The sequence below is a fragment of the Eubalaena glacialis genome, chromosome 8, assembly GCF_028564815.1.
Source record: "Eubalaena glacialis isolate mEubGla1 chromosome 8, mEubGla1.1.hap2.+ XY, whole genome shotgun sequence".
NCBI classification, from domain to species: domain Eukaryota; kingdom Metazoa; phylum Chordata; class Mammalia; order Artiodactyla; family Balaenidae; genus Eubalaena; species Eubalaena glacialis.
Genome location: NC_083723.1, coordinates 105,532,396 through 105,560,373, shown reverse-complemented (window position 1 = coordinate 105,560,373; position 27,978 = coordinate 105,532,396). Strand labels below are relative to the sequence as shown.

At 46.3% G+C, this 27,978-nt stretch overlaps 1 protein-coding gene across 2 annotated transcripts; it reads right to left on the bottom strand.

The window, feature by feature from the left end:
* Positions 1-8,274: 8,274 nt before the first annotated feature.
* TSPAN33 (tetraspanin 33) lies at positions 8,275-26,562 on the bottom strand. 2 transcript variants are annotated; one of them, XM_061198709.1, is made up of 8 exons: positions 26,211-26,562; positions 13,919-13,976; positions 13,133-13,260; positions 12,739-12,813; positions 11,536-11,631; positions 10,090-10,218; positions 9,533-9,694; positions 8,275-9,323 (listed from the first exon to the last, which is right to left on the bottom strand). In XM_061198709.1, exons 1-8 carry the CDS (start codon positions 26,310-26,312, stop codon positions 9,222-9,224), a joined length of 852 nt encoding a protein of 283 aa, XP_061054692.1. In that variant the 5' UTR covers positions 26,313-26,562; the 3' UTR covers positions 8,275-9,221. The 2 variants fall into 2 exon arrangements, with proteins under 2 accessions (XP_061054692.1, XP_061054693.1); XM_061198710.1 differs by lacking the exon at positions 26,211-26,562 and adding an exon at positions 16,086-16,155.
* Between the last annotated feature and the right edge of the window lie 1,416 nt (positions 26,563-27,978).

Below are 27,978 nucleotides of genomic sequence, written 5' to 3'. Positions count from 1 at the left end.
AAAGAATGACCCATAAGAAAAAAAATAGATAAATTAGACCTTATCAGAATTTTAAAAAGTTTAGCTCTGCAAAAGACACTGTTAAGAGAGTGAAAAGAAAAATTATAGACTGGGAGAAAATATTTGCAAATCACATATCCGATAAAGATCTAGAATCTGGAATACATAAAGAACTCTCAAGACTCAGCATTAAAAAAACAAACAATCTCATTAGAAAATGGGCAAAATATATTCTCACTGAAGAGAATATAGAGGTGGCAAATAGTACATGAAAAGATATTCAACATCATTAGTCATTAGAGAAATGCAAATTAAACCACAATGAGATAATCACGACACACTTATTAAAATGGCTAAAATGAAAAATATGATTAACACCAAGTGTTGGCAAGGCTGGGGAGAAACTGGATCACTCATACATTGCTGGGGAACATAAAATGATACAGCCCCTCTGGAAAACAATTTGTCAGTTTCTGAAAAAACCATACATACACTTACCATACAACCCAAACAATCACACATCTGGGCATTTAGCCAAAAGAAATGGAGACTTGTTTCCACGCAGGAACTTGTACATCAATATTCATAGCAGTTTTATCTGTAATAGCTCAAAACTGGAAAACTAACCAAATGTCTTTTAATGGGTGAATGGCTAAACAAACTGTGGTACATCCATACCATGGAACACTAGTCAGCAATAAAGAGGAATGAACTACTGATACACATAACAACTTGGACAGATCTCAAGGGAATTATGCTGAGTGAAAAAAGCCAATCTCAAAGGATATCTACTGCATGATTTCACTTATGTAACATTCATGAAATAACATAATTATAGAGATGGCGAATGAATTAGTGGTTGCCGGGGGTTAGTGATGGTGGGGAGGGATGGGTGTGGTTATGAAGAGGTAACACCAACAACATGTCTTGTGATGATGGCACAATTGAGTATTTTTTGGTAACAGCTTTATTGAGATATAATTCATATATGCAGTTCAGTACCTTGATTGTAGTGATGATTACTCAAGGCTACACATATGATAAAATTACATAGAACTATGCACACATACTCAAATGACTGCATGTATAACTGGTGAAATCTGAATAAGCTCTGCGGATTGCACTAATGTTAATTCCTTGGTTTTGATATCATACTATAATTGCATGAGATGTCAACATTGGATGAGGTTAGGAAAAATGCATGTGGCTTCCCTGTACATTTCCTTGCAACCTCTTGTGAGTCTATAATTATTTCAGAATAAAATCATTTTTTAAAATTGAAGGCATTTTTTGGAATTCCATGACGGTCCAGTGGTAGGACTCTGTGCTTTTTTTTTTAAAGTAGCTTTATTCTTTTTTCATTTTTTATTTTTATTTTTCATTTTTGGCTGCGTTGGGTCTTCGTTGCTGCGCACAGGCTTTCTCTAGTTGCAACAAGCAGGGCCTACTCTTCGTTGTGGTGAGCGGGCTTCTCATTGCAGTGGCTTCTCTTGTTATGGAGCACAGGCCCTAAAGTGTGTGGGCTTCAGTAGTTGCGGTGTGCAGGCTCAGTAGTTGTGGTGCACAGGCTTAGTTGCTCTGCGGAATGTGGGATCTTCCCCAGACCAGGGATGGAACCCATGTCCCCTGCATTGGCAGGAGGATTCTTTCTTTATTACACAGCAGGTTCTTATTAGTTATCTATTTTATACATATTAGTTTATATATGTCAATCCCAATCTCCCAATTCATTCCACCACCCTGCCCCCCACTTCCCCCCTTGGTGTCCATATGTTTGTTCTCTACATCTGTCTCTATTTCTGCCTTGCAAACCGGTTCATCTGTAGCATTTTTCTTGATTCCACATATGTGCATTAATATACGATATTTGTTTTTCTCTTTCTGACTTACTTCACTCTGTATGACAGTCTCCAGGTCCATCCACATCTCTACAAATGACCCAATTTCATTCCTTTTTATGGCTGAGTACTATTCCATTGTACATATGTACCAAATCTTCTTCATCCATTCGTCCGTTGATGGGCATTTAGGTTGCATCCATTACCTGGCTATTGTAAATAGTGCTGCAATGAACATTGGTGTGCATGTGTCTATTTGAATTATGGTTTTCTCTGGGTATATGCCCAGTAGTGGGATTGCTGGGTCGGCAGGCGGATTCTTAACCACTGTGCCACCAGGGAAGTCCCAGGACTCCGCTTTCACTGCCAAGGGCCCAGGTTCAATCCTTGGTTGGGGAACTAAGATCCTGCAAGCCACGTGGCTCGGCGAAAAAAAAAAAAAAAAATTGAAAGCATTTTTAACTGCCTCATCCAAAATAGCACCTCTTCCATCAGTCTCTACCCTCAGAGCCTGCTTTTTCTTCCTAGCCTATATCGCTACTTGACATCATAGTATATGTAATATACAAGATATAACATATTTTGTATAGATCTGTCTTCTCCAGTAGACTTAAGAAGGCAGGAACTTGTTGTGTTCTCCATTGTGTGCCCACTGCTAAAATGGCACCTGGCACATTATCTTTGTTGAATGAATGCATGCATTTACCTGCCTTCCTGTAGGTATACATTTTGTTTATTGTGTCTAAACACAAATTGGCCCTTACAGCCTCCTGCCAGAAAACACCTTTTTCAAGGTATCCACCCCAGACTCTCTATTTAGAGGAATTTCAATTGCCTTTTTCAGTAATAACATTTTAATACATGCAATTCTCTAGTGGGGAATAAGCATTTGATCCCATTCTGTTCATTCCTTCCCTGCTCCAATCCGGACTTCTGGGAATATATCTTCATTTAGTGTCTTTCTGGGATAGTTAAAGCTTCAGCTATGAGAAGGCAGCTGAATAAAGGTCCTTGAATCTGGACAGAATTGACCCTGTGTTCCTCATAAAAAGCTTCAGGAGGTCAAGGCTTCAGACCGAGTTGTTCAAATATGTAAAATGAAGAAATTTTACAGGAAAAAGAAACCATACAAAGAAAGATCATTAAGCTCTCAGCCATCTATCTTCTTACAACTGGTCATAATATATTTTATTGTGCATCTGTGGTAGGCAAAATAATGGGTCCTAAAGATGTCCACATCCTGGGGCTTCCCTGGTGGCGCAGTGGTTAAGACTCTGCCTGCCAATGCAGGGGACACGGGTTCAAGCACTGGTCCGGGAAGATCCCACATGCCGCGGAGCAACCAAGCCAGTGCGCCACAACTACTGAGCCTGCGCTCTGGAGCCCGCGAGTCACAACTACTGAAGCCCGCGTGCCTAGAGCCCATGCTCTGCAACAAGAGAAGCCACTGCAATGAGAAGCCCTCGCACCGCAACGAAGAGTAGCCCCTGCTCGCCGCAACTAGAGAAAGCCCGCACACAGCAACGAAGACCCAACGCAGACCAAAAAAAAAAGATGTCCACATCCTAATCCTCAGAACCTGTGAATATTATGCCTCACATGGTAAAAGGGACTTTGCAGATGGATGTGATTAAGGTTAAGGATTTGAGGTGGGGAGGTTAGCCTGGATCATGCAGGTGGACCCAATCTATTCATATGGGTTCTTAAAAGCCGAGAACCTTCCCCAGCTGCAGAAAACAAGAGAGATAGTGTGGTGAGAAGGACTTGATCTGCTGTTTCTGGCTTTGAAGATGAGAGAACGGAACTTCAAGAAGCTGGAAAAGGCAAGGAAAGAGATCCTCCCTTGGAAACTCCCGAAGAAATGCAGCCCTGCCAGCATCTTGATTTTAGCCTGATGAGACCCATATCAGACTCTGACCTACAGAACTGCATGATAATGAGCGTGTGTAGCTTTATGCACTAAGTTTGTGGTGAGGTGTTATAGCGGCAATAGAAAACTAATATAGCATCTTACTGTGATTATAGCTTTGCTATTAGCTTTGCTTGTAAGCAACAGAAACCAAGTTGAGCTTCCTTAAGCAAACAAAGCAGGCTTTTCTGTAAGCACACAGAGCGTCTCAGGGAATCCAAGGGAGGACAGCCGTGGAGCTGCAGAAACATTGTAGGACCACAGTGAAAGCTGCTTCCAGGAGTATCCTTCCTCGGCTCCCTTTTCTCTGCCTCTCTGCCCCACCCCCAATGTGTTTCATTCTGCTCTTTCTGTAAACAGACTTTCTCTGCTACTTAGTCCATAAGGTGTAAGAGGCTGAGCCTCAGATTCCTTTTTTCTTCTTTCTCCGCCAGACCAGTCAGGCCAGGCTGTGACTAGAATCTCATTTTCAGTTCCAAAGTCCCACAGAGGGAACTCCGTTTGGCACAGTTTAGGTTAGATGCCTGTTATGGGTTGAATCGTGTTCCCCCAAAAAAGATATGTTGAATCCTTAACCCTCCAGTACTTCAGAATGTGGCCTTATTTGGAAATAGGGTGGTTGCAGATGTAATTAGTTAAGATGAGGTCATACAGCAGTAGGGTGGGCCCTTATTCCTATACGACTGGTGTCTTTATAAGAAGAAGAAATTGGGACACGGACACAGAGGGAAGATCACCACGTGAAGATGGAGGCAAAGGTTGCAGTTATGCTGCCACAAGCCAAGGAATGCCTGGGGCTACCAGCAGTTGGAAGAGGCAAGGAAGAATCCTGTCCTAGAGGCCAGAGGGAGCACGGCCCTGCCAACACTTTGATTTCAAACTTCTGGCTTCCAGAACTGTGAGATAATAAGTTCTGTTTTAAGCTACCCAGTTTGTGGTACAGTTGACGCTTGAACAACATGGGTTTGAACTGCACTGGTTCACTTATACACGGATTTTTTTCAATAAATATGTACTACAGTACTGCATGATCAGGGTTGGTTGGATCCACAGACGCGGAACTGTGAATACAGAAGGCCAACTGTAAAGTTCTCAGGATTTCCGACTACATGGGGTGTTGGTGCCCCTAACCCCTGCGTTGTTCAAGGGTCAACTATACTTTGTTATAGCAGCCCTAGGATACTAATACAGTGCCCAAGCCTGATCCAGTCAGTTCTGTCCAGGAGACCAGGTCTTATAGTACAAATATGGCTTCTCAAGACTCACCCTTATGGCTTGGTGGTAGGGGGCCAGTTTCCAAAGAAGGAAGAATCCCTGTGAGCTGGGCAGATGCACTGAAAAGCTGTCCACTCTAGTTCTCGACAGCTAGGACACAGATAATATTCTGATTTTCATTTTTGTTGTTCATTTTGCTTTATAATATCCTTTTACCTTCTGGAATGAACTGCAGTGTATGATGTGAGATATGAATCTGAGTTACTCCTCTTCTGTAATGTAATCCATTTGTCCTAACAACTTTTATTAGTGATTACCCCTTCCTCTCATCATTGTGTTGCTTCTTGTTTACTAGTCAGTGAGTACTGATGATTAAAAACTTTTCTGGAATCTCTATGCTATTCCATTCATCTGATTGCTTGACCAGGTCCCTGGCATGGTAGTGAGGACTCTAGAGCTTAACTTCCAACCTCAGTTCTACAGTGTGGTTACCCATCTCTGAGTGTTTTATCTATGGCAATTTGGAATATCTAGTTACTCTTAACTTTTTTGGGGGCGGGGAGTGGGTTTACAAAATGTTCTTGACCTTTTTAGAGTAATGGACCAGAAGAACTCTTCTGGTGGAAGAAGCTGCGCTGTTCCCCTTTTTTGAAATTGGTCCCTGGCCCTGTTAACAAATTTGGTCTTTGGGATGAGAACAAGTTAGAAAACAGTAAAGGACCCACATATCAAACTTTGTAATAAATATGTACCTGACACACAGCAAGCACACAATAAATGTTAGGTAATTACTAGAATGAAGGCCAGACAACACCTACGTCAAACTCTTGCCAATATCCAACAACAGTCCATTTCTACATCTCCCCCACCTTTAAGTCATGCATGTAGTGGGAAGGGGATGTGACAGGCTGAATAAGAGCCACCCCAAAATGTCTATGTCCTAATCCCAGAACTTCTGTGTATATACCTTACATGGTAAAAGGGACTTTATAGATATGGTTAAATTAAAAAGAATTTGAAAAAGAACAGATACATGTATATGCATAACTGAATAATTTTGTTGTACACCTGAAACTAACACAATATTGTTAATCAACAATACTTCAATATAAAATAAAAAGTTAAAAATTAAAAAAAAAAAGAATCTTAAAATGGCAGATAATCTGGATAACCTAGGTGGGCCCAAATTAATCACAAGAGTCCTATAGGAGGGATATAGGAGAGTCAAAGTCAGAGAAAAAGGAGATGTGACCACAGAAGCAGAGGTTGGAGTGATGTGCTTTAAAGATGGAAAAAGGGGCCAGGCACCAAGGAACGCAAGTGGCCTCTAGAAGCTGGAAAGTGGATTCTCTAGAGCCCCCAGAAGGAATTTAGCCCTGCTCACACCTTGGTTTTAGCTCAGTGAGACCCATTTCAGATTTCTGACCTCCAAAACTGTAAAATAACAAATTTGTGTTGAATTAAGCCACCCAGTTTATGGTAATTTGTTACATCAGCAATAGAAAACAAATACAGAGGAAATTAGAATTTCATTGAACATTCTGCAAAATTTGCACTCCTGGACTCAAGTCCTTGTTTAAATTGTAGGGTTTGAGGCCCACAGACCGTAGGGGTACCTTTCTTGCCATGTCATGCCAGACAAATTTTCACCCTCCTTCAGGCCCTTTCTGTCCACTTCTGCTCATCCAGCCTGATCTCCACTGCCCCAAGAATCTTCTTCCATTCACCCACCTTTGAGGCCTAGATTTGATAGCTGTTCTAAGATACTGGTGTTAACCCTACATGTTGAGACTAGGGTTTTTAAACTGATAGAAATTCAGGGAGCAAATTAAATTGAAACGTGAAATAATGATGACAAACCTTTACAAAACTGGGCATTTTCTCTCCCAGCATCAGGCCAAAGAGAAAGAAAGCTAAAAAGACACTGAGAAACGAATCTAGGTAAAAACATTGAACTGCACTATAAGCTCCTGAACATTTAAAGCTCAGGGTCTTTTAAGGCCTGGGACTTGGTGGGAAATTCCCGACTCCTTTTGTATCAATACAAGCCCAGAAGGCTAGATAGTGAGAGACAGTAGAGACTTAAGTAAAAGTGTAGTTTGGAGTTCAAAAAATCTGGATTTGAATCCTGGTTCTGCAGACTAGCGTTCCTGGTCTTTTCCTCCAAAAGGGCTTAAACAGCCCCCTACCCGGTAAGCTCCTCAAAATCGGTGAACCGGGAAGGTGCATCACCCCAGCTCCCTAACACCGAGTTCCTGGTCCGCATCACCAAATGAAGGAGCATAAAATGCCACTCTCTGGCACTAAGAAAGCGCGCTTTTTTACTCTTCTCTCCCAGAATAAAAGGCCCTTACTTTTTTTAAAAAAAGATTTTATTTTTTCTTTCCGTTCTGTTACTAGCTGGAGCTAAACATTGGCTGGGGCCCCAGGCGGCTGCTGGAAAGGCGCCCTCCCAAGAGCAGAAGGCTGGTTTAGGGGAAACTGGGGGCGGGGAGAGAACTCTAGGCTCTGCCCAGCGCAGTAGGGCTTCTCCCATCTTTCCCCGGCCAGGCCAAGGCCCTAGTCTGAGCTTCCCGACTGCAGAGCTAGGTTAGGAGACTTGGGGGACACTCACCAGGGAGTGGGGTCACGCAGCCCTGCCCCTCCTCGCGGGCGGGGTGGGGGAGGCGCGGGCCAGCCGCCGCGGGGGTGGGGACCACCCACGGCGCCACGGGGGGCCCCGCCCCGGCCCCGCCCCACGACGCGCCAGCCGGGCCTCCCTGCTCTCGGCGCTCGTCCGCTCTTCTTCGCGCGAGGAAGCCCTGCGCACGGCTGTCAATTTATTTTCTGGGTCTTCACTAAAGCAAGATGGGTCGCGGTACCCAGCTCTTTCAGATAAAGATGGAGGAGAGGGCTAGAGGGTCGAGACTGGGAGTGAAGAGATGGCCTTCCTCCTCCTCACTCCTCCCCCCTTCCCTTCCCGGCGAGAGGGCTACACCGTGATTTACAGACGTATCCTTCCCTAACCCATCCGGAAAGTTTTGGGTAGCAAATTATTTTAGTTAGGAAAAAAAATTAAAGTCAGGTTTGGGGATAAAATTATGCCGTTCCCAAATGCGAATGGGGAATCTCTTGAATTTAGACTGGAGGGGGCGGGGTTGTGGGAGGGGAATGGTGCATCTGCTAGAGGGAGCTGGGGTGAGTGGTGGGGCCGGGGAAGTACGGTAGCGTTTAGGAGAGTGTCCAGTCCCCTCTTGGAGGGAGGGCCCACCGGCCGGGCCCTTCTACCCCTCCCTTCCCAGTTGCCAGAATGGAAAATTCATGGAGTCCAGGTTAGCCCAGGTCAACAAACTTTTATTGCCATTTCTGGCTCCCCCAGCCCCAGCAAGATCCCTGCTTACACTGTAGAAATACTGAGCTCTGGTGCAGAGGAATGGGGGGCGGGGGGGTGTTACCTCTCTTTCTCTGCACACTGCCAAGGTTAAAAAAAAGAAACCCACTTACTGGAGAGCGAGGGCCATACAGGGGTGGAGTTCAAGGGGACGTATGGCTCAGTCCCACCTCTGCTGGCTGCAGAAGATAGAGACCATGGTTCCAGACATTTTTTAAAGGAGGGGAGACGGGGTGAATTTGGCTGCTTGTTGTACCCCTTGCAGTTGCTGCCACGTTTCCATGGAAATGAGGGAGGGGCAGGATGTAGCTCACTCTGACTACCTGGGAGGATGGCAGCACAGGCAGTTAGTAAACACATGGTCTTCCACTCCTCCCCAGCACATACGACTGTCCCCAGCCGACCCCCACGCTCACTGCCTGCTCCACTCCCTTCCCTTCTGGAGCCGGTATCATGCCAACCGGACTCCAGGCAGGGCGCGCTGGCAACAGCCAGAATGCGAGTATGTGCGGCAAGCTCAGCGGCAGCCCCAGCAGGTCTGTCAGTTGCAGTGCTTCGGTGGAAAGCCTGTTGCCCCCACAACTCTGTGCCACTGCTGCTGCTCAAGCATCTGCTCAGACAAAACAAGAACAGAAACCCAAATGGTGGAGGGTAGAAAGAATACAAAATGACAATGCTGAGAGCTAGGATGGGGAGAGGAGGCACATCCTTCCCAGACTTGAGCCACCTGTGTACCCTGCCTTCTGGCGTCTGGAGTTTGCTTCTTGCCACTGGGCCATCGCTTGTGGGCATGGAACCCAAATCTCCATGTGGTGCTGAGAGCTGTAACCACTGCCGTTGGTTGATGAGGCTCGCCTGTTGCCCTAACGAGGAGGTGCAAGATGGAGTCTCAGTACCATGGGTCAGCCCGGTGCTGCTGGTTGTAGAGCTGTAGTTTGATCTGATCTTTGATCTGACTCACGAGGATCATGGACAGCAGGATTCCCACCAGCTGGGAAAGGTGAGAAGGAATTGGGTCCTCAGCAATGAGTGATGCCTTTGTTTTCTCTGACTCAATCTTCCCAGTGCAGTCGGCACCATCACATCTCCTACCCTTCAGCAACGTTAGTGCCTGACACCCTAGCTGAGCCCCAGGTGCCCTCCCCCAAACAAAGGAGTCTTTACAGAATTGTGGGACCACAGTTTTACAGGGTAAGTTACCTGGGGGATGGCCAGGCCCAGTGCCACACCACCAAGTACGAAGAGGTTGCTGTGTATCCAGTTGACCAGTCTGTCAATACAGCCATTGGTGTAGATGACTTTACTAGCTTCCAAGTAGTCAAGGGCCTGCATACCTTGGCCACACATGGTGTTGATCACTGCCTGGGGAGAGAGTTGAAAAGCCAAGTGGGATTTCCATTCCAATAACTTTTTCTTTGGGGCCCTAGCTGATGGGCTTCCCACCCTTCCTAAACTCCTAAATTGTTAGAGAATATATGTGGAGGATGCTATGTTGGAAGTTGCTAAATGCAGACTTCCCTTCCTCTGAGACGTCTGAATCCAGTTCTCCTTGCCTTAGACACCTGTGTCTTCTGAACCCCCAAGTGGGCTACAGGAGTGCAAGATAACAGAGCCATCAGATTGAAGAAAAACATCTGACAGCTGTCCTACAAAATTGACTGGCTAAACCAGGGGATGGAGATTCCTAATAGCAGCTGCCCTAATCAGAAAGTAACTCAGATCACTGCAGGAGGAAATGAGGTGGGATATGTGCTCACCTGGTTGGGGGTAGGCAAGCAACAGGAGTAAGGCACAGAGCAGCGCTCACGGCTGGGGTTGTCTTCCGAACAGTTGAAGTACATGTTCAGGGACCAGTCCTTGTAGGAAATCCCTCCACAGCAGCCGAACTGCAACAAAGCCCACCACAGGGGTTAAAATTACCACCCCCATCCCCACACTGAGGTGACAAGGGGAACTCTCAGAGCAACCAAAAGTCTATGGCAAGCTTGCACTTGCAAGTTCACGTTGTGTTGAAACACAACCTGGAACCTGGAGCTCAAGCTTCTCAGTGACCTTCCCCTGAAGAAGTTTTCTCTTCGTAATTTCTATCATTTTATATGTCTTGTTATAACTTGTTGTATATATATTTTGTTTTACACACTCAACTATGAGCTCCTTGAGGGCAGTTTCTGGTTTTGCAGTCCTGTATAGCATAGAGCTTGGCAAAAGTATATGTTCCAAAAATACTGGCTGAAATAAAGGATCAGTGCTACAAACATTTGCCTTAATATAGAGAAAGCACAGGAGACTCTTCAATATTGTGGGCCCATAATTACACCATGAAAGCAAACAGGATCCAAGTCAAGAGTGTTGCACCAAGCAAAGGGGAACTCAGCACTGGCCTCAAAAGCACTTTTGTTTCAAATTTAAGTTCTGACTCATAGCAGCATTATTCACAATAGGCAAAAGGTAGAAGTGACCCAAGTGTGCATCAGAAGATAAATGAATCAACAAAGTGCGGTATATACATATGATGGAATATTATTCAGCCTTATAAAGGAAGGAGTTTTGGCATATCCCACAACATGGATGAATCCTGAAGACATGCTAAGTGAAACAAGCCAGTCGCAAAAGGACAAATACAGTATTCATAGAGACAGAAATTCATAGAGATAGAACATAGAATGGTGGTTGCCAGGAGCTAGGGGGAGGGGGAAAATGGAGAGTTAGTGTTTAATGGGGTACAGAGTTTCAGTTTGGGAAGAAAGTTTTGGAGATGGACGGTGATGATGGTTGTACAACAATGTGAATGTACTTAGTGCTACAGATCTGTACACTTAAAAATGGTAAATTTGATATTATGTATATTTTACCACAATTTAAAAAATCTGACTTTTGAATTGGTAATATTAAGAAATCTGCCCAGTTCCCCCTCCCACTATAAGTAACCACTTATAATGGTTTCCTTCATATCCTTCCAGATTCCTTTCGCAAACATGAATACATATTCTTTCCTCTCTTTTTTTACACAATTGGTAGATTACTATATATACTGTTCTTTGCCCTTAAAAGTACTTTTAAAGCTACGTGTGTTTTTTTTGCCAGACCCCTTCCCAGAATCCATTACCCGGCAGGTGATGAGGGTGAGGTGTCTCTTGGGATGGCATTAACTTTTGCCCACAGCTTCCCGGACCACTAGATGACCCCCCCCTCTTAGCCCATACCTTCTTCTGGCCAAAATCAATGAGGTTCTGCAGGTCCAAGTCATCTCGGTAGTGCACAATGGCATTATTGATGATCTCACTCACTTTCCCCCGCGCCTGCCAGAAACACGAGGAGGGAATCAGAACACAGGACTAACCCCTAACCTGCTCCTCCCTGCAGAAATAGCAATAGACAGTGGTCATCCTTCTTTATTTAAGTCAGCCTTGAAATCAGAACCAAGTCCTAGTGATGGAAGATGGCCAATTCCGAAGCCTGTGCATCCCTGGGCCCTCAGGTACCTGTGGGCAAGAAAAATGCTGGTCCTGCTATTGCCTCTTCTCAGAGCCACATTTCAAGATAATCCAATATTTATCTATCTCTGAATACTATTACACAAAATACTTGTTGACTGATGCAAAGCAGCGAAACGTGTGTGTGTGTGTGTGTGTGTGTGTGTGTGTGTGTGGCCGGGGGCGGGGGCAGTATTTAGTAGAAAAGGATTTACTGAGCTGAGGCACTGACCTCTAGTGGACATAAGAGAATTGCATCTCTTTAGACTCAAAACAGATCTGTATCATATTAGGATTTTACTAAGCCCGAAGGACTAGGACATTCTGAATTAACTCAGTGGCTCTCAAATTCATAGTTCTACCATGGTCTCTTCCTTCCTGCTTCATTACTTTTCTCAAAGTTTCCTATCCATAGTCCTATATTCTGCCCCTGCTAATCATTTGCCCTTTGGGAAAGAAATTCTGGTTCTTAATTAAAAGGGCTGTCACTGAATGGCAGACCACTTCCAGATATGGTAAGAGCTGTTCAAAGTGTTGTTTACTTCCCCCTTTTCTTACTTTTGTTTAGCCCAATAAATAATTTTTAAAAGAAATAAAAGGCTCTTCACGTTGTCTGTGGTCCACTTGATAAGTGAATTTTACTCAATCATTTGCCATTAAAGTTTACAGACTATTTTAACTTTCGGTTCATAGAATTTACTTCCCTGTTGGCCTCTCAGACTGTCAGAGGAAAACACCTTACAATCTTGAAATCCTCTTTAAATATGGCAACTCTAAAGGCCATTCATTCATCCCTAAGGATAATCTTTCAGAGGCCGATGCTTCTCAGGGCAAGGACCACTGTGGTTAATTAGTCAGGCTAAGCACGGGCAGGAACCTTCCCTTCCTCCCTCTGGCTCACATCTGAGGAGGCCCTGTGACTCCCAGTGTTACCTTGTCTGAGAAGACGAAGCCCAGGACCCCGGCTGCCAGCTGTAGCAGGAACACGATGGTGAGACAGAGGGAGAACTGTGGGGAACAGGCGGAAAAAGGAGACAGTCTGTTACCATGCTGGGCAGTAGTTCTTTCCAGGGCCATGGCGAGTACTGGGGGGCCACAGGGCACTTCCTCCTAGGTGCCCCACACACAGTAAAGGCAGCTGCCTCTGGGACGCTGTCCTGGGGGTGGTCACCCTGTGCTGGGTCATCTGGGCTGAGCTCTACAGTGAGGAGTCGACAGCACAGGCCTTGGGGGCAGAGAGGGACAAAGGAAACTGAAAGGTTTCAGGAATGAGAGGCACGTGGAGGAGGCGGCCAGGGCATTTCTGGGGGCGCCCCTGACCACTCACCGTCTGCAGGAGGCAGATGTTCTCCCGGAGAGAGCCGATGCAGCCGCAGAAGGTGAGCAGGAACATGAGGACGCCCACCACAATCAGCAGGATGGCAGGGTCCACGGCCAGGCAGGCCAGCGCTGCTTCTGGGGGAGGGGGCTGCCTCTCAGTCTGAGTCTGGTGCCGACTGAGGGGGGTACCAGGGGGGGGGGGGTGCCCCCAAAACTGTCCTCTTCCCCTGGTGGGGGATTCTCCAGTGTGGCTGGGGGAAGGTTACAGGAAGCAGTACTGCCCTCCCATGGGGAGAACACAAAGGGCCCAGAAGGGTTTGTGGTGTTTAATTTGAGAAACTAACAAAAAGTAAGAGCCTTTATTCCCAGGCTTAAGAGAGGAGGGACCACTTTCGCTCCAGAAAAGAATTAGAATGGCATTAGGCTCATTGGCTTTGCAGATTCCGTTTCCTGGAGACTCTGTGCAGAGGAATAGGAATGGAGGTTGAGTTACTCCGGAACAGAGAGACGGAAGGGCTATAGCCCCTGGTTATTCTTTGCACCCAGAAGCCTACCTTCTTCCCTAGACACTTCCTAAGCCTAAAATGCAGGCAGATCTCAGAAGACTCGTGGGAGCTCAGGGAAATCCAGGTGAACTGGCTTGGATGGCCTGATGGAGTAAGCCTCTAGGATTTGGCTAGAGGGTGGCTGCCCCCTATAGCTCCATAGCTTATGTGGGAAGGAGAGCTGAAAGGCCAGGGCTGAAAGAGGCAGAGAAGAGTCGTGGGGAGATGGACGGGGACCTACAGCTCACCTGCGTGCTTCATCAGCCGAGCGTAGACTCCCACGGCAACCATCACCATGGAAATCACCTGTGGAGACGGGGAAGGAGCCATACTCTGAGGTTTTGGAAATCAAGGAGCCCTGATAGCCGTGAGTAACCTTAAAGCAGAGTAGGAGGAGGACAACTCTTCCTGGACCCAGAAATGAGCATCTATTTCCTCCCTGGTGATACTATTGATAGAATCTGTCAGTGCTTTACCTCCATGAAAAGCTTATACCAAGATTATCTCATTTAATCCTCACAACACGGTTATCTTGTGAGGCAGCTATTATCCCCATTTTACAGATGAGGAAATTAAGGCAATGCAAGGTTAAAACAGAATAGCAGTTAAAAACATGAGCTTCGGAGTGAGTTGAACCTGGGTCTGTGTTGGACAACTCTCTGAGCCTCAGTTTCTGTATCTGAAGATGGTAATTTAAAACAACTACATTTAATAAGATTACTGTGAAAATGAAATAAAAGAATGCATGGAAAGCATTTAACACAATGCCTGATAATAAATATTATCTATCATTGCTAAGGATTAACTTGCCCAGGGTCACATAGAAACTGTGAAGTTCTGAATTTGAATCCAGCTACATCAAAGGGGAGGTCTTAAAGCTGAAGCAGGCCTGAGTAGATGCTCCCAGGTCTCTAACCCTCTTGGAGGTCAATATGGTGTCAAATGCAAGAATGAAAGTACAAACCAGTGTGAAAGAATGCTTGCACATGAATGCGTGGGTATAAAATACCAGAACTACCTTGCAAAGGAATCTTTTTAAACCCTGATTCCAGTGTGGAACAGAGAAATTTAGACCTTTCAAACTTCCTGGCTTCTCTCTGAGAGAACAAACCCATCCGAGACCACCAGCGCTCCCTAAAGGGGCCTTCTCTATGCCCCGCCCTATGCCTCCAGGAGTGCAGGGTGGCCCAGTGTGCACATCCTTCGGCCACCCTTCCTTTGTGCCCAGTTCCCAGGCTGGTGCTAAGAAGCAGCTGGCTGTCACCATGGCAATAGCGGGGGCCAAGCTCTGGCTGGAGGGAGTTCTCAGCAGCAGGGACTTGACCAACTCAGTGGTGAAGGAGAGGGCTGGCTGCACTCCACTGTCCTGCAAGACAGAGACCAGCTGGGAAGAAACCATCTTGGGGCTTTGGTGGGAGAAGGGAACTGAGCACCTATAGCAGGTAATAGGGTCAGACTAGCCCCTCAGCAGAGAGACATTTTCCTTGGGAAACTCTACCAGCCTCTACCGCGCCTTTCAGGACTCTTCTCGGCTTGTACACACAGCCCCTTCTCCTTAGTCCCCAATCATTTGACGCTGCCTCTGACTCGGGGCCAGATGTGTGATGTGCTGGCCCTCACACTCTTTGTCCAGGAGAGAGGGAGCTGCTTGCAGAGAGAGCTGTGTGAGGGGCTGCAGGTGCCAGCTGGCTTCTTGTCCCACAGCACAGCCAGGCTCAGGGAGCAAGGGGGAGTTGGTGGGAGGCAAGGAAACCACACAACGGAGATCCCGGTTACCCCACAGGCCTGGAAGCACAAGCCCTTTGCCAGAGTGATCGGGCATCTCTGTCTGCCCTTTAAAACTCACCACAGCCAATTACGGTTCTGAATATCACTTTACTGAATCGTTAAAAAATATGTATCTGCTCTTTACTTCTGTTGCTCCCAGGCTCCTCACTGTTTTGTCACATGTTAAATTTTCACTAAGGTGTATAACTTTCCACAAAGACGGTCTCTGATTAAATCCTAACACAGCTAAAACAAGAAAGGAAAAGTAAAGAGATGCCATGTGTCACAGGGTAACTTCATTCCACGGGTGGGCCTGTAATTATAGCAGTTGCTCTGTCTCTATCTGTGGTACGTAGAAAGTGTCCTCCCAAAGATGTCCATTCTTAATTCCCAGAACCTGTGAATATGTAACCTTACACGGCCAGAGGGGCTTTGCCAATGTGATTAAGTTAAGGACCTTGCAACTGGGGAGATTATCCCAGTTGGCCCAATATAATCACAAGGGACCTTATAAGAGGGAGGCAAGAGGGTCAGAGTCAGAGGAGGAGATATGTATGACAACAGAAGCAGAGGTTGGAGTGTGTGCCATAAGCTGAAGAACGTGAACTGCCTCTAAGAGCTGGAGAAGGCAAGCAAATAGATTCTTACCTAGAGCCTCCAGAAGGAACCATTCCTGCTGACATCTTGATTTTTGCTCAGTGAGACCTGTTTTGGACTTCTGACCTCCAGAACTATGAGAAAACTAATTTGTGTTATACTAAACCATTAAGTTTGTGGCAATTTGTTACAGCAGTAATAGGAAACTAATACACTATCCAAATCCAATTCATCAGCTGTTATGTAGGAGATACTCTGAGGACTGTAAAGATGAGCAAGATGTGGTCCCTGCGCTTAAGGAGATGCATCCGTTACCTGGGAGGGGGCAAGAGCATCTAGAGCCTAATGCAGTGCTTCTTAACCTTGGCTGCCATTAGAATGGGGGGCATGGAGGAGAATTTAAAAACTCCTGATGCCTAGGCTGCACCCCAAACCCAGTATATCGGAATCTCTGGCCTTAGAACCCAGGCAACAGTGTTTCTAAATGCATACCAGGTGATTCCAACATGCAGTCAAGTTCGAGAACCACAAGCCTAAAGTACACTCAGCCAGGGATCTAGAGCAGTAGGTGCTGGCTATGTGAAAAACAAGATTAAGACATTAATATTATCATTAATATTGAATATGATCATTAATGATACTGCTTACCTGGAACTCACTAGCTAACTCTAAAATTCTGCATTTCTGTCATTGATCTGCCTCTTTATCCTGCAGTCAAGCTTGCCCTTTCACACTTCTATTCCTGCCCACATCTCCCACCCTGAATTCCTCAAAGCTGCTGCCATTCCAAAGTTAGTGTTGCTGCTGTTAATAGCATAGCATTTTAGAGCTGAATGGAAGCTTAGAAATGAACTCAGCCACTCACCTTTTTTTTACAGATGAGGCCAAAAGAGGGAAGTGATATTTGACCAAGTGCACATGGGTGCAGTGGGAATAGCTGGACTAAACCCATTTCCAGTCTCAGGTACTGTCTACAATATATCAGTCTTTGCTACAAAATCTTATGACACCCTACAATATCACCAATGATCTCCTTTCATGATGAGAATGGAGATAAAGACACTTCTCTTCCTAGAATAGCTTTTCATATTCTGGCTAGAATGAAGCCTCGCTGGAAACTTTCAAAAGCTAGACAGTTTTTAAAATAGCTGAGTCCAGCCAAAGGCATGTTCTTGAAGAGTTGTCAATCAAATTATACAAAATAATTTGCACGCACCAGTACCTTTATCCTTACGTAAGGTGAGTAATCACCTTATAAAGAAAATAGCCATCCCCTGGGCTCCTTGGAGAAATGGCTGATCCTAGGACTGGGGTGGGAAATAGATAAGTCTGGAGCATCTTGTGGTGCCAGAAGGTAAGGAAATACTCAAAAACAAACAAAAAACAAAAACAAAACCCCACATTCGTGTGGCTATGCCAAAGAGACATCAAAATAAAAGAGTATGGAATTGCTACCCCAAATATAAAATAAATACCCATGAGTCCATACTGATATAAATGACTTAATAAATAAATAAATGGGGGAGAAAAGACAAATCCCCCACGCAGAAGAATCCCAAATATTTTATGGAGGTACGGCACTGTGAAGAAGGTGGAGCATACATAACTCCCCACTTCCAAGTGTGGGCGGCACATAGTAACTTCCTTCCAAAGAGAACAGTATGGAAAAGGGGGGAAAAGACTAACTTTACAGTGGAGAAGCCTGACTACCTCAGCCAGGTGATCAAGGTCAACATCAACAGAGGTCATTGATATATGAGATTATGTGATGAAAATGGCACTTCCCTTCTGTGCTCTTCCTTCCCCAAACCCATAACCCCAGTATAACCATGAGAAAACATCAGGCAAGTTCCAATAGAGGGATATTTTACAAAATGTCTGCCCAGTACCCCTGAAAACTGTCAAAGTCATCAAAAACAAGGAAATTCTGAGAAACTGCCACAGCCAACAAAAACCTAAGGAGACATGACAACTAAATGAAATTCAATATCCTGGATGGGATCCTGGAACACAAAAAGGGCATTAAGTAAAAACTAAGGAAATTTGAATAAAGTATGGACCTTAATGATAATGCCATTAATTGTAACAAATGTATCATACTCATGTAAGATGTTAATAGTAAGAGACACTGGATGTGGGATATATGGGAAGTCGCTGTACCATCTTCTCAAAAGTTTCTGTAAAACTAACACTGTTCTAAAAAATGAAATCTATTTAAAAAATAGTCACCCTCAATTTGTTAGTCTTGTAAATCCACACTTTTTAATATCATATTTTCTTAAACTGGGATTCACTTGCATGCAATTTTACAACCTTTAATCAGGGTGATTTCTGCTTACACCAAAACATATGGCAGTGGATCTTAAAACTGTTCAGATGACAAGGCACTAACAGTGCTCTGTTGGTGTACACTATACGATCTTGACATATCAGATTCTTTTTGAAGCTTTAATATGCTACTACTGCTATCTAATTTACAGTCATATTTAACTTTCCCCAATTATCCCAATAATGTCCTTTATAACTGTTTTTTTTTCCCCTTTTTTCTGGTTCAGGATCCAGTCAAGGATCATGCATTTAGTGATCAAGTCTCCTTTAGCCTGGAACAGTTTCACAGCTTTTTTTCTTTTGTTTTTGGTTTTTCAAGACACCAACTTTTAAAAAATCGTGGTAAAATACATATACCACAAAATTACTCATTTTAAAGTGTACAGTTCAGTGGCCTTAAGTACATGCATACTGCTATGCAACCACCACCACTATCAGGTTCCAGGACATTTTCATCACCCCAAATATAAACCCTGTTCCCATTAAATGGTCATTCCCATTCCCTCCACTCCTCCAACCCCTGGCAACCACAGATCTGCTTTCTGTCTCTATGGTTTTGCCTATTCCGCACATTTTCTATAAATGGAATACATAATATGTGGCTCTTTGTGTCTGCCTTCTTTCACTTAGCATAATGTTTTCAAGATTCATCCATGTTGTAGCATGTAAGAGTACTTCAATACATTTTATGGCCTAATAATATCCCATTGTATGGATAGAACCCAATTTGTTTATCCATTCATCCACTGATGGACATTTGGGTTGTTTCCACCTTTTGGCTATTGTGAATAGTGTTGCTATGAATATCCACGTACAAGTTTGTTTTTTTTTTTTTTTTTTGGGCCACGCCACAAGGCTTGTGGGATCTTAGTTCCCCGACCAGAGATCAAACCCGGGCCCACAGTAGTGAAAGCACCGAGTCTTAACCACTGGACCACTAGGGAAGTCCCCATGTACAAGTTTTTGTTTGAATACCTGTTTTCAGTTCTCTTGGGTATAGACCCAGGAGTGGAACCGCCAGGTCATATGGTAATTCTATGTTTAATTTTTAAAGGAGCTGCCAAACTTTTTTCACAGCAGCTGCACCATTCCACATTCCCACCAGCAATGTACGGGGTTCCAATTTCTCCATATCCTTGCCAACACATGTTCTGATATTTTTTCTTCCGACACTGAAATTTTTTTTGGTAAGTCCAGGCCAGTTGTTTGGCTTAAGGTCCCTCAATTTGGATGTCAGATTGTTTCTTCCCAATTAGATTCAGACGACATATTTTTGACAGGAATATTACACAGATAATGTGTCCTTCTCAATGTGTCATGTGAGGAAGCATGACATACTAATTTCTGTCATAGAAATAAGGAACAATTTTACTAACAGATGATTCAGCTGTTAGACGTATGTCTCTGCATCTCATAAAATAATATGGCAATACTCTAAATAGTTTCCTAGTTTTCTATAATGTTTGTTGCTACTTGTCCTCTTCCCTTTGCCTTCTGCTTGCACTTGGTGGCAGATAAGCAGCTGTTGTCTTGGAGAGAAGATGGAAGAAAACAGAAAATGGAGAAAAGCCTTTCCGTTATCTTGACTTTTTTTCTGTAAATCAGGAAAAGACAGTTATGATTTGATATGAGGAAAACCCTTATTCTAGCCCCTAGGACACTACTTCACGGCCATCAGTACTAAGCGATAAGTGGTTATAGGGCCCCAAGTTGAGGTCCTGAACAAGAGTTCTTCTCCTGGCTCTAATGCTCAAATGCCAATAATTACAGGCAAATTAGCTGTTGGAATCCATTTCCACTGGATTGTACCTTAAGACCAATGCGGTGTGAAAAGCTCTGAGGAGTGGACCTAGGGAAGGTCCTTAAAGACAACAGTGGAGTCTCTGTTCCTATGATATATATGAAACTTCTCTGTAAACTATAAAATATAAAGATGCCATTAATTGTCATCTCCCTCTGGCTAACAGTAGGAATGTGAGCAAGAGTGTTCAAGGCTGAAGGAAGTCAGGCTCAAGGTTGGCCCTTACCTAGACTCAATCCCCACCTAGTTGCCACTCGTCAGGAGGAGCACTCATCCTAGCTCTCCAAGTCCATCCCCAACAGGTGACCTCTAGGAGCCAATTCTAACAACGATGTAACAGCTACCTTTTGTTGAGTGCTAAGGGCCAGGCACCGGACTAACCACTGTATGTATACTATGACCACAACCCCAAGAGGGTGTTAGGATCTCCACTTTATAGAACTGATGTTGGGAGAATGCACTCAGTTAGTGAGTGGCTAAAGAGGGACTGGAATGTAGGTCCACATGGCTCCAGAGCCTTATGACCTCGGTCACATGGCTGCCTCCCTCTCTGCCTCCTACCAGGACATGTGTATTCACTTCCAGGCATCATGTGAGGGGGGAAGGAGCTGCCTGCAGTTATCTTGGGTGAGCAGCAGGTCATCTCCAGACTGGGCGGGGCTCAGGCAGGGGGAAGTAAAACAGCATCAGGAGGGCCCTGCAGGACCCAGAGGGAAGTCCCTGGAACGGCGCCTGAAAGGGGCAGACGGGGCATCACCACCCAGGGCCCGCCAGCCACCGAGGGAAAGCCCAGCCTGTCTGCCTTCCACATTCTAAAGTCCAGTGTGCATGAACTGGGTGGATGTGTCTCAGAGTCCTCACCTCTTCTCTGGAATAAATCTTTTTCCCTCTTCTGAAGGTGGCGGTGGGGGACAGCTGAGAGTAGAGTGATTCCCTGCATAGGAATCAAAACACTGTCCCTTCCCAGAGGGACATTGGGAGGGAGGGGTCTGTACCTCCAGCTTCTCAGTCCTTTCTATCCTTATTTCTGGATGAAGTCAAAGAAATCACATCCTGCTAGCCCTAAAGTAGGGCCTCCTCTCTCACTGCCCAGGATCTGCACACACTGGTCCTTCAGTGGTCATCCTGGCACCAGCATTGTTCCTGGGTTTCTGAAGTGGCAACTATCCGTGTGAAACTGGCTCTTGGCTTTCTCCCTCTGGATAGGATGGAATTGTCCTGCTGGAGTAGAGGAGTCCACAGGGCCCTTTCCTCTCCAATGTCTGGGCCAACCCTTTAGCTCCTTCCTTAGGCCATGGCTGGTTTTGGTTTTCCAAGGGTATAAACGAGGAAGGAAAGTTCACAAGTGCTCCAAGTAGTATAAACACACAAACTCACAGCCTGGAGTTACCAGCCTGACACACAGCCTGCTATCGAGACTCTAAGAGATGCTTTTCTTTTATTCTTTTTAAAGGCTGCTTGAAGTTTATGATTTTCTACTTGGTACAAGGCAAACAGAGCTATCTGGGGAGTTAAGAAGGCATGCATGTGACTTTACAGCAAAGAGTGTGGTTCTTGTCTTCATTCTTGGTATTGTTGTTGTTTTTATAAAAATAATGTGATAGGGACTTCCCTGGTGGCGCAGTGGTTGAGAATCCGCCTGCCAATGCAGGGGACACGGGTTCGAGCCCTGGTCTGGGAAGATCCCACATGCCGCGGACCAACTAAGCCCATGCGCCACAGCTACTGAGCCTGAGCTCCAGAGCCCGCAAGCCACAACTACTGAGCCCGCGAGCCACAACTACTGAAGTCCGCACGCCTAGAGCCCATGCTCCACAACAAGAGAAGCCACCGCAATGAGAAGCCCACGCACCGCAACGAAGAGTAGCCCCCGCTCACTGCAACTAGAGAAAGCCCGCGCACAGCAACAAAGACCCAATGCAGCCAAAAATAAATAAATAAATAAATAAATTTATATATATAAAAAAATAATAATGTTATAATTCATTTATTGCAGCCTGGTTAGTCTATAGGGAAAGGAGGGAAAAAATGGGGGAGGAAATGGTCTCTGCCTCCTAGCATATTTAAGTAGTTGTGTATGTGTGTGTGTGTGTGTGTGTGTGTGTGTGTGTGTGTGTGTGTGTTTGTGGTGGGGGGATGGGGGCATAAGGGACCCTGTCACTCAGGAGGGGCTTTTGCCAGGCTTGATGCCTGATCATTTCCTCATGGCTTCTGAGCAAGGTTACAACAGATAGTGCTGCAAGTGGTTTGGGGCATCCTGAGTGCCCTGGGGACTCCAATACAGCGGTCCTAGGCAGGAAAGTGAATTTGTTGAAGAAGATACCTCACCAGAGGTCTGGATCGGCCTAGGGAAGACCTGGAAGGGGGTCCACGTGTGCTGTGTGTGGTAATTAGGCCCTGAGGGAGATGCTGGAGGGGATGGCTGCCATTTTTTCTGACCTGGCTTGAGGGAGGGGTGCCAGGCCCACTGCAGAAAAGAACACAGGACAATACTCCAACCAGGAATGCTGGAGGACTTAACGTTGTGCTGCATCCTGAAAGGCTAGTGTCCATGAGAGAGGGAGGAAGGGCATCATGCCTCCACCCTGTAGGCTCTGCTCTCTCATCCCCCACTCAATAAACATTCAATAAGTACCCACTCTCTGCCAAACACAGCTGGGCACTGAGAATCCAGAAGTGAATAAGGCAGTCTCTACTCTCGGGAGCCTGAAGTCTAGAGGGGGAGAAAAAAAGAAACACACAATTGCAGCACAGGTAAAGAAAGATCTGACAATCAAAATATGTACGAGGTGTCATGGGAGCCCTGAGGCATCGCCACTAAGGAAGCCTCAGCTGAGACACAGGGGCAGGAGATCTGAGCTTCTGGGCTTGGCCTGACTCAAAAGCCACCCCAACTGCTGCCCTGGGTGGGAAAAGGATCAGCAAGGAAGGGGATGGTTGTTGTAGGCAGCACTGATAATGTTCCTGCCAACATACGCCCAAGATGATAAAGCATGTACCAGCCCACTCTCTTCCCTCTGCACAGAGCTGTCCAATACAGGGAGGTAAAGAAAGTCAGCTACTTCTTAACTGAAAGACTAAAATACAACTTCTGTGATCTTGAGGCAACTCTCCAAGCCATGGGATCCTAACAATCAGTAACCCAGAAGCACAATTCTGGGGAGAAAATCAGAACTCCTGGGCAACAGGGGAAGTGAGATTTGAAACATGAACAGGTGGAATAGGTCCTGGTCCCAAAGGAGCCAGGAGCTTTCTGAGTCAGACACCAAATGCCCCAGGGATCAGGGCTCCTAGAGAAGTAGCAGGGATACCCACTGCCACCACTGAGTATGAGCCCAGACAATGCTGGCTACCATCCCAAGGTGATCCAGGCCCAGACACAAACACCATCCATACACAGCTCCCCGGCACCTGGCCAGAATACACACTCTGTCTGGAAAAGGAGTGGGCTGACAGTCCCAGCCATGGCACTCAGGTGCCTCCTGAGCAGAAGAGGGGAATTTGATTAGGATGGTGGAAGCCTGCAAAAAAGAAACCACACTAACCAGTCCCTAGAGGGGGGATGGGAAGACAAATGACCCCTGGTCTGGGGAAGCAGCTCTTCATCTCCAGCTGGCCTTGTGTGGAACGAACTCTGCGGCTCTGGACCTGGGGGGAGAAGTGGCACTAATGCCGAAAGAGTATTGTCCCCTGGGAAGGTCAATGTCCCAGGAATACCGGGACACAAAAAAGATGCATCCTTAGATCTAGCCTCAGCTCTTGAAGAAAGAAAACAGTCCCCAAAGTGATGCATTCATCTTTAAATAGTTCACAGAGGCAGAAAAAAATTTCTCCTTTAGAGGAGAAAGCTTAAGGACAGAGAGGCAGATATATTGGCTTGGGGTCACACAGTAAGTTGGCGCCAGAAAGAAACTGGGCCTCTTGTCCTTCAGTGTGCCATTTCTAGTGCCAACGACTTCTTATGAGTCTAAAGTAGGGCCAAGAAGGGGCTCTCCTCTAATTTGGGATGGTGCCAGCTTGGTTAGCCAGGTCTTCTGACTTTGAATGAAGCATTTGTACCAAGATAAATGGGTCTATGGAGCCAAACTCTCTCCCTTGCTGCGACCTCCCAAAGTCATTTATCTGGCAAAAGGCCGGTGGGGTAGAGTGGGGAAGTCCAGGAAAATTACTGAGAACACAAGTGTAACAGATGCACCCAGCTGTTGTAGCTGGGGAGCACAGATAAGGGTGAAGTGCCAAAGGCTCCAAAGAAGACGTAAGCAGAGGCTTGGTTGATAGAGGAAGTTAGAGTGAGGACCTGAGGTCCCTGGGATGCTAGTGCTGGCTCTGAGGATGGTGTGCATTGGCCTGGGACACTCAGTGAGCATGTAAGAGGGTTCTCAGGAACTTGCTTTTAGGTGGGGGGTTCCCCTTAGGACATCCCCCAGCCTGGCAGAGTGTGAGATTTTCTTCCATTCTTGCCTGACCTCCAGCTGAAACAGAACCTACACCATGGAACTTGCGTTGACTACTTAACTACTAATACTGCTAACACCCCGGCCACAGTAGCAGCTATCTGGGCCAAGGACTTCCCCTAGAGGCACTGTGGTTCAGTAGAAAAAAATCACCAGATCAAGCCCACTAACCAGCTGTTGGACCTAGGATAAAACAACATCTCTATGCTTTGGCTTTCTCATATATAAGATGCGAGTACTGGACAAGATGTCTTCCAATTTTTTTTTCCAGTTCTAAAACTGAGAATTTGTTAGGAGTTCAAACTTCATTTTTCCCAGCACAATGGCTGAGAATGAGCTGTCATCACCACCCTCTGGGACTTCTCTCATTTTTCCCAACAGGCTAGCACTTATGTACTTTGTGTCTGTTCACACCACGGCCCCTGTGAAACCTTTCCAGCAACTGGCTTAGCTGCCTAGTCTGCTCCCTCTCCTAGGAAACGTATTTTAGACTCCTCCCTCCTGCAAGTCTGAACTGTAGGTCTCAGGCAGAGGTGGGCAAGCATAACGGGCTCTTAGAGCAGCAGCTCTGGTGTAGTTGGTGCTGGAAGAGAAATTGGGGAAAGGGGGTGGATCGCCCAATGTTCTCAAACCCAGAGAGGCTCAGGGACTCTCTAGACCTGAAACAGGATTGAGCTAGCATTTCATGATCTGGTCCAGCTGCATTCTCAGCTCCAGCAGAGTATTTCTGGCATCCTTGATCATGCTGGATTTTTATGGAGGAGGAGACTAAGGCCTACAGAGGTGAACATATTGCCCAGGTTAGTCAAGTCAACAATTAATGGCAGAGTGGGGATGAGAATCTAGGCAGTCCCGGTCCAATATTTTTTCTACTTTTCCAGCCCCAAGCAGAAGATACTGAAAGGACCCCTGGACTTCCAGCCCAACACAGGGTCTATTTAAAGAAGCTGAAGACTGTCAAACTCCCGGGGATGGAGCCTGGTCCTGAGAAAGGTAGGGCAAAGTTTGGGACAGTTCTGGGAAAGACATCCACACCTGGAGGCCCTTCCTGTCCTTTCTCAGCCTTTGGAGGGAGGAAGGGCAGCAGAGGCCTGCAAAAGGAAGAGATGAAAGCCCCTTAACTCATTCTCTCTGAGGTAAGGGAGAGGGAAGGTTTGGGTTTCCCTCCTTCCTCTTTTTTCTTTGCCAGCAGGGCCTCCCAGCCCCCAGGCCTGAAAAAATCCCCTAATCATGAAGTTATCAGTGGGTCTGCCTTGGGCGAACAGGAAAACCCGCTCCTCTCGCTCAAAACCACCTTTTTGGCCTGACACAGACCCTCATCCGATGCCGAGAGGAGAATACCCAGAAGTCTGCACTGAATCCCCTGCATCTCCCCCACCCCAACACGCTCTGCAGACAAGGAGCCACTGTGGTGTCTCTGCCTAGGATAAATTACCCCAAAGTACGGTCTTCTCAGAAAACTCGGCAGTGCCGCTCACCACGTTCGCCTTGAACCGGGCATCCGGGGACGACCTCTCCTCGGCGCGGGCAGCCCACTCAACCCTCCAGAGGGTGCCCTGCAGCCCAGGTGCCCCCACGACCCCCAAGCCTCACCCAGAAGAGCATGTTGAAGAAGAAGAGCAGGTATTTCACCAGCGGACTGACGAAGGAGAAGTCCTCCCCGTAGGCGGCCGGCGCCCCGGGTCTCCGGGCCATGGTCCAGCCGCCGCCGCCCCCGGGGGCCTATCTCCTCGCGGCGGCCGGCCCACCTGAGCGCTCCGCGACCGGAGGCATGAGCCGTGCCACGGCCGGAGCCCGAGCGGCGGGGGAACTGCGCTGCGGCGGGAGGTGCCCACGCCGTGCCTCCGGGAGAAGCGCGGGCAGGAGAACGGCGCCGTTACTGGAGTCGCGGGAGCTGCCGCGGGCAGCGCGAGCGGCAGAGACTCCGCTGTGGCTGGAGGACTAGCCCGGCCCGCCGGGCTCCCAGGAAACCGGGCCCGCCCTCGACCTCCATTGGCTCGTCTGCCGAAGTCTGATTTCTCATTAGTCGGTCTCTAACGTCACTAAGTATCCAACCGTCCTCTTTTCCAAGAGGCGGGGGAGACACCTGTTCTGTGAGGCACAACTTGTTAAAGGGTCAGCGGTTCTACCTCCTCCCCCGAGAAGGAAAGCATCCAGGCTGCAGCTATTCAAGGGGAAAAAGATGAGGAGGAATGCACACTGCATCACGCACCCACGTCCTCTACCCATTTGCTGTGCACGTATGTAAACATACATACATTAAAATCAACAAGTACGTACTCTGTATGTTGAGCAATGCGCTGAAAGCTGTGGGAATGCAAGAGAATAGACATATCCCTGGGTGTGTGTGTGTGGGGGGGGGAATGACAATAAAATCAGAGAGACAAAACTAACCTACACATAACAATTGAGAATATTTGAGTAGCTGCAATCCTGTTTAGCAACTATATATTTTAAATGCTTATTTCAAAACCACTATAACCCAATAGTGGAAATTGGGAAACATCACCAAGAATCCTGCCATCCTAATTCATTACTGTTTCAGTCCCCACCACCCTATTTGTCTTGCTCTACATGAAGACAGAGTTTTTAACACGCTTATCCGACCCACACAGGTCGAGAGCAGTGCAGGTGATGGACACTGTGCTGCCTACGTAACACAAACATGAATGCTGTAGGCTGAATGTTTGAATCGGTTCTCTCCCCAAATTCATATGTTGAAATCCTAAACCCCTAGGTGATGGTGTTTGGAGATGGAGCCTTTGGGAGACGCCTAAGTCATAAGAATGGAGCCTTTATGAATGGCATTAGTACCCCTATAAAAGAGACCCCAGAGAGCTCCCTCACCCTGCCTGCCCTGTGAAGACACAGTGAAAAGACAGCTGCCTATGAACCAGGAAGTGGGTTCTCACCAGACACTAAATCTGTGGGTGCCTTGATCTTCGACTTCCCAGCCTTCAGAACTGTTGAGAAATACATTTCTGTTGTTAGCTACTCGGTTTATGGCATTTTTGTTATAGCCCGAACGGACTAAAACAATGATTTCAACCTCATCAGCTGCATGACTTGGTCAAACTACCTAATCTCCTTGAGCCTCATTTTCTTTAATGTTAAATGTGGAGGGTGCTAGCCTAACAACATTGATGTGAGGATTAAATGAGATAATGCATGCAAGTCACTTAGCGCAGATTGGCACCTAGAAGGGCTCACTCAAAGCAGTATATCATTTGAACAGAATTTACAGTCCAGTCAGGAAGTATGATAACTGCCCAAATTACTATAACACATTTGGTGGAGAGTTAGTAAAGATATCATGGTAAGTGAAATTAGGGGAGGATAAGATTTAGAATAGCAGAGATGG

What these genes read in the sequence shown, in the direction of transcription:
- TSPAN33 (XM_061198709.1), bottom strand. Translation starts at nt 26,312, where the DNA reads ATGGCCCGGAGACCCGGGGCGCCGGCCGCCTACGGGGAGGACTTCTCC. An exon ending in TCTTCAACATGCTCTTCTGG is followed by an intron (nt 13,977 to 26,210) that starts GTGAGGCTTGGG and finishes CCGTCTCCACAG; the next exon opens with GTGATTTCCATGGTGATGGT. An exon ending in GCTTCGTCTTCTCAGACAAG is followed by an intron (nt 11,632 to 12,738) that starts GTAACACTGGGA and finishes TGTTTCTGGCAG; the next exon opens with GCGCGGGGGAAAGTGAGTGA.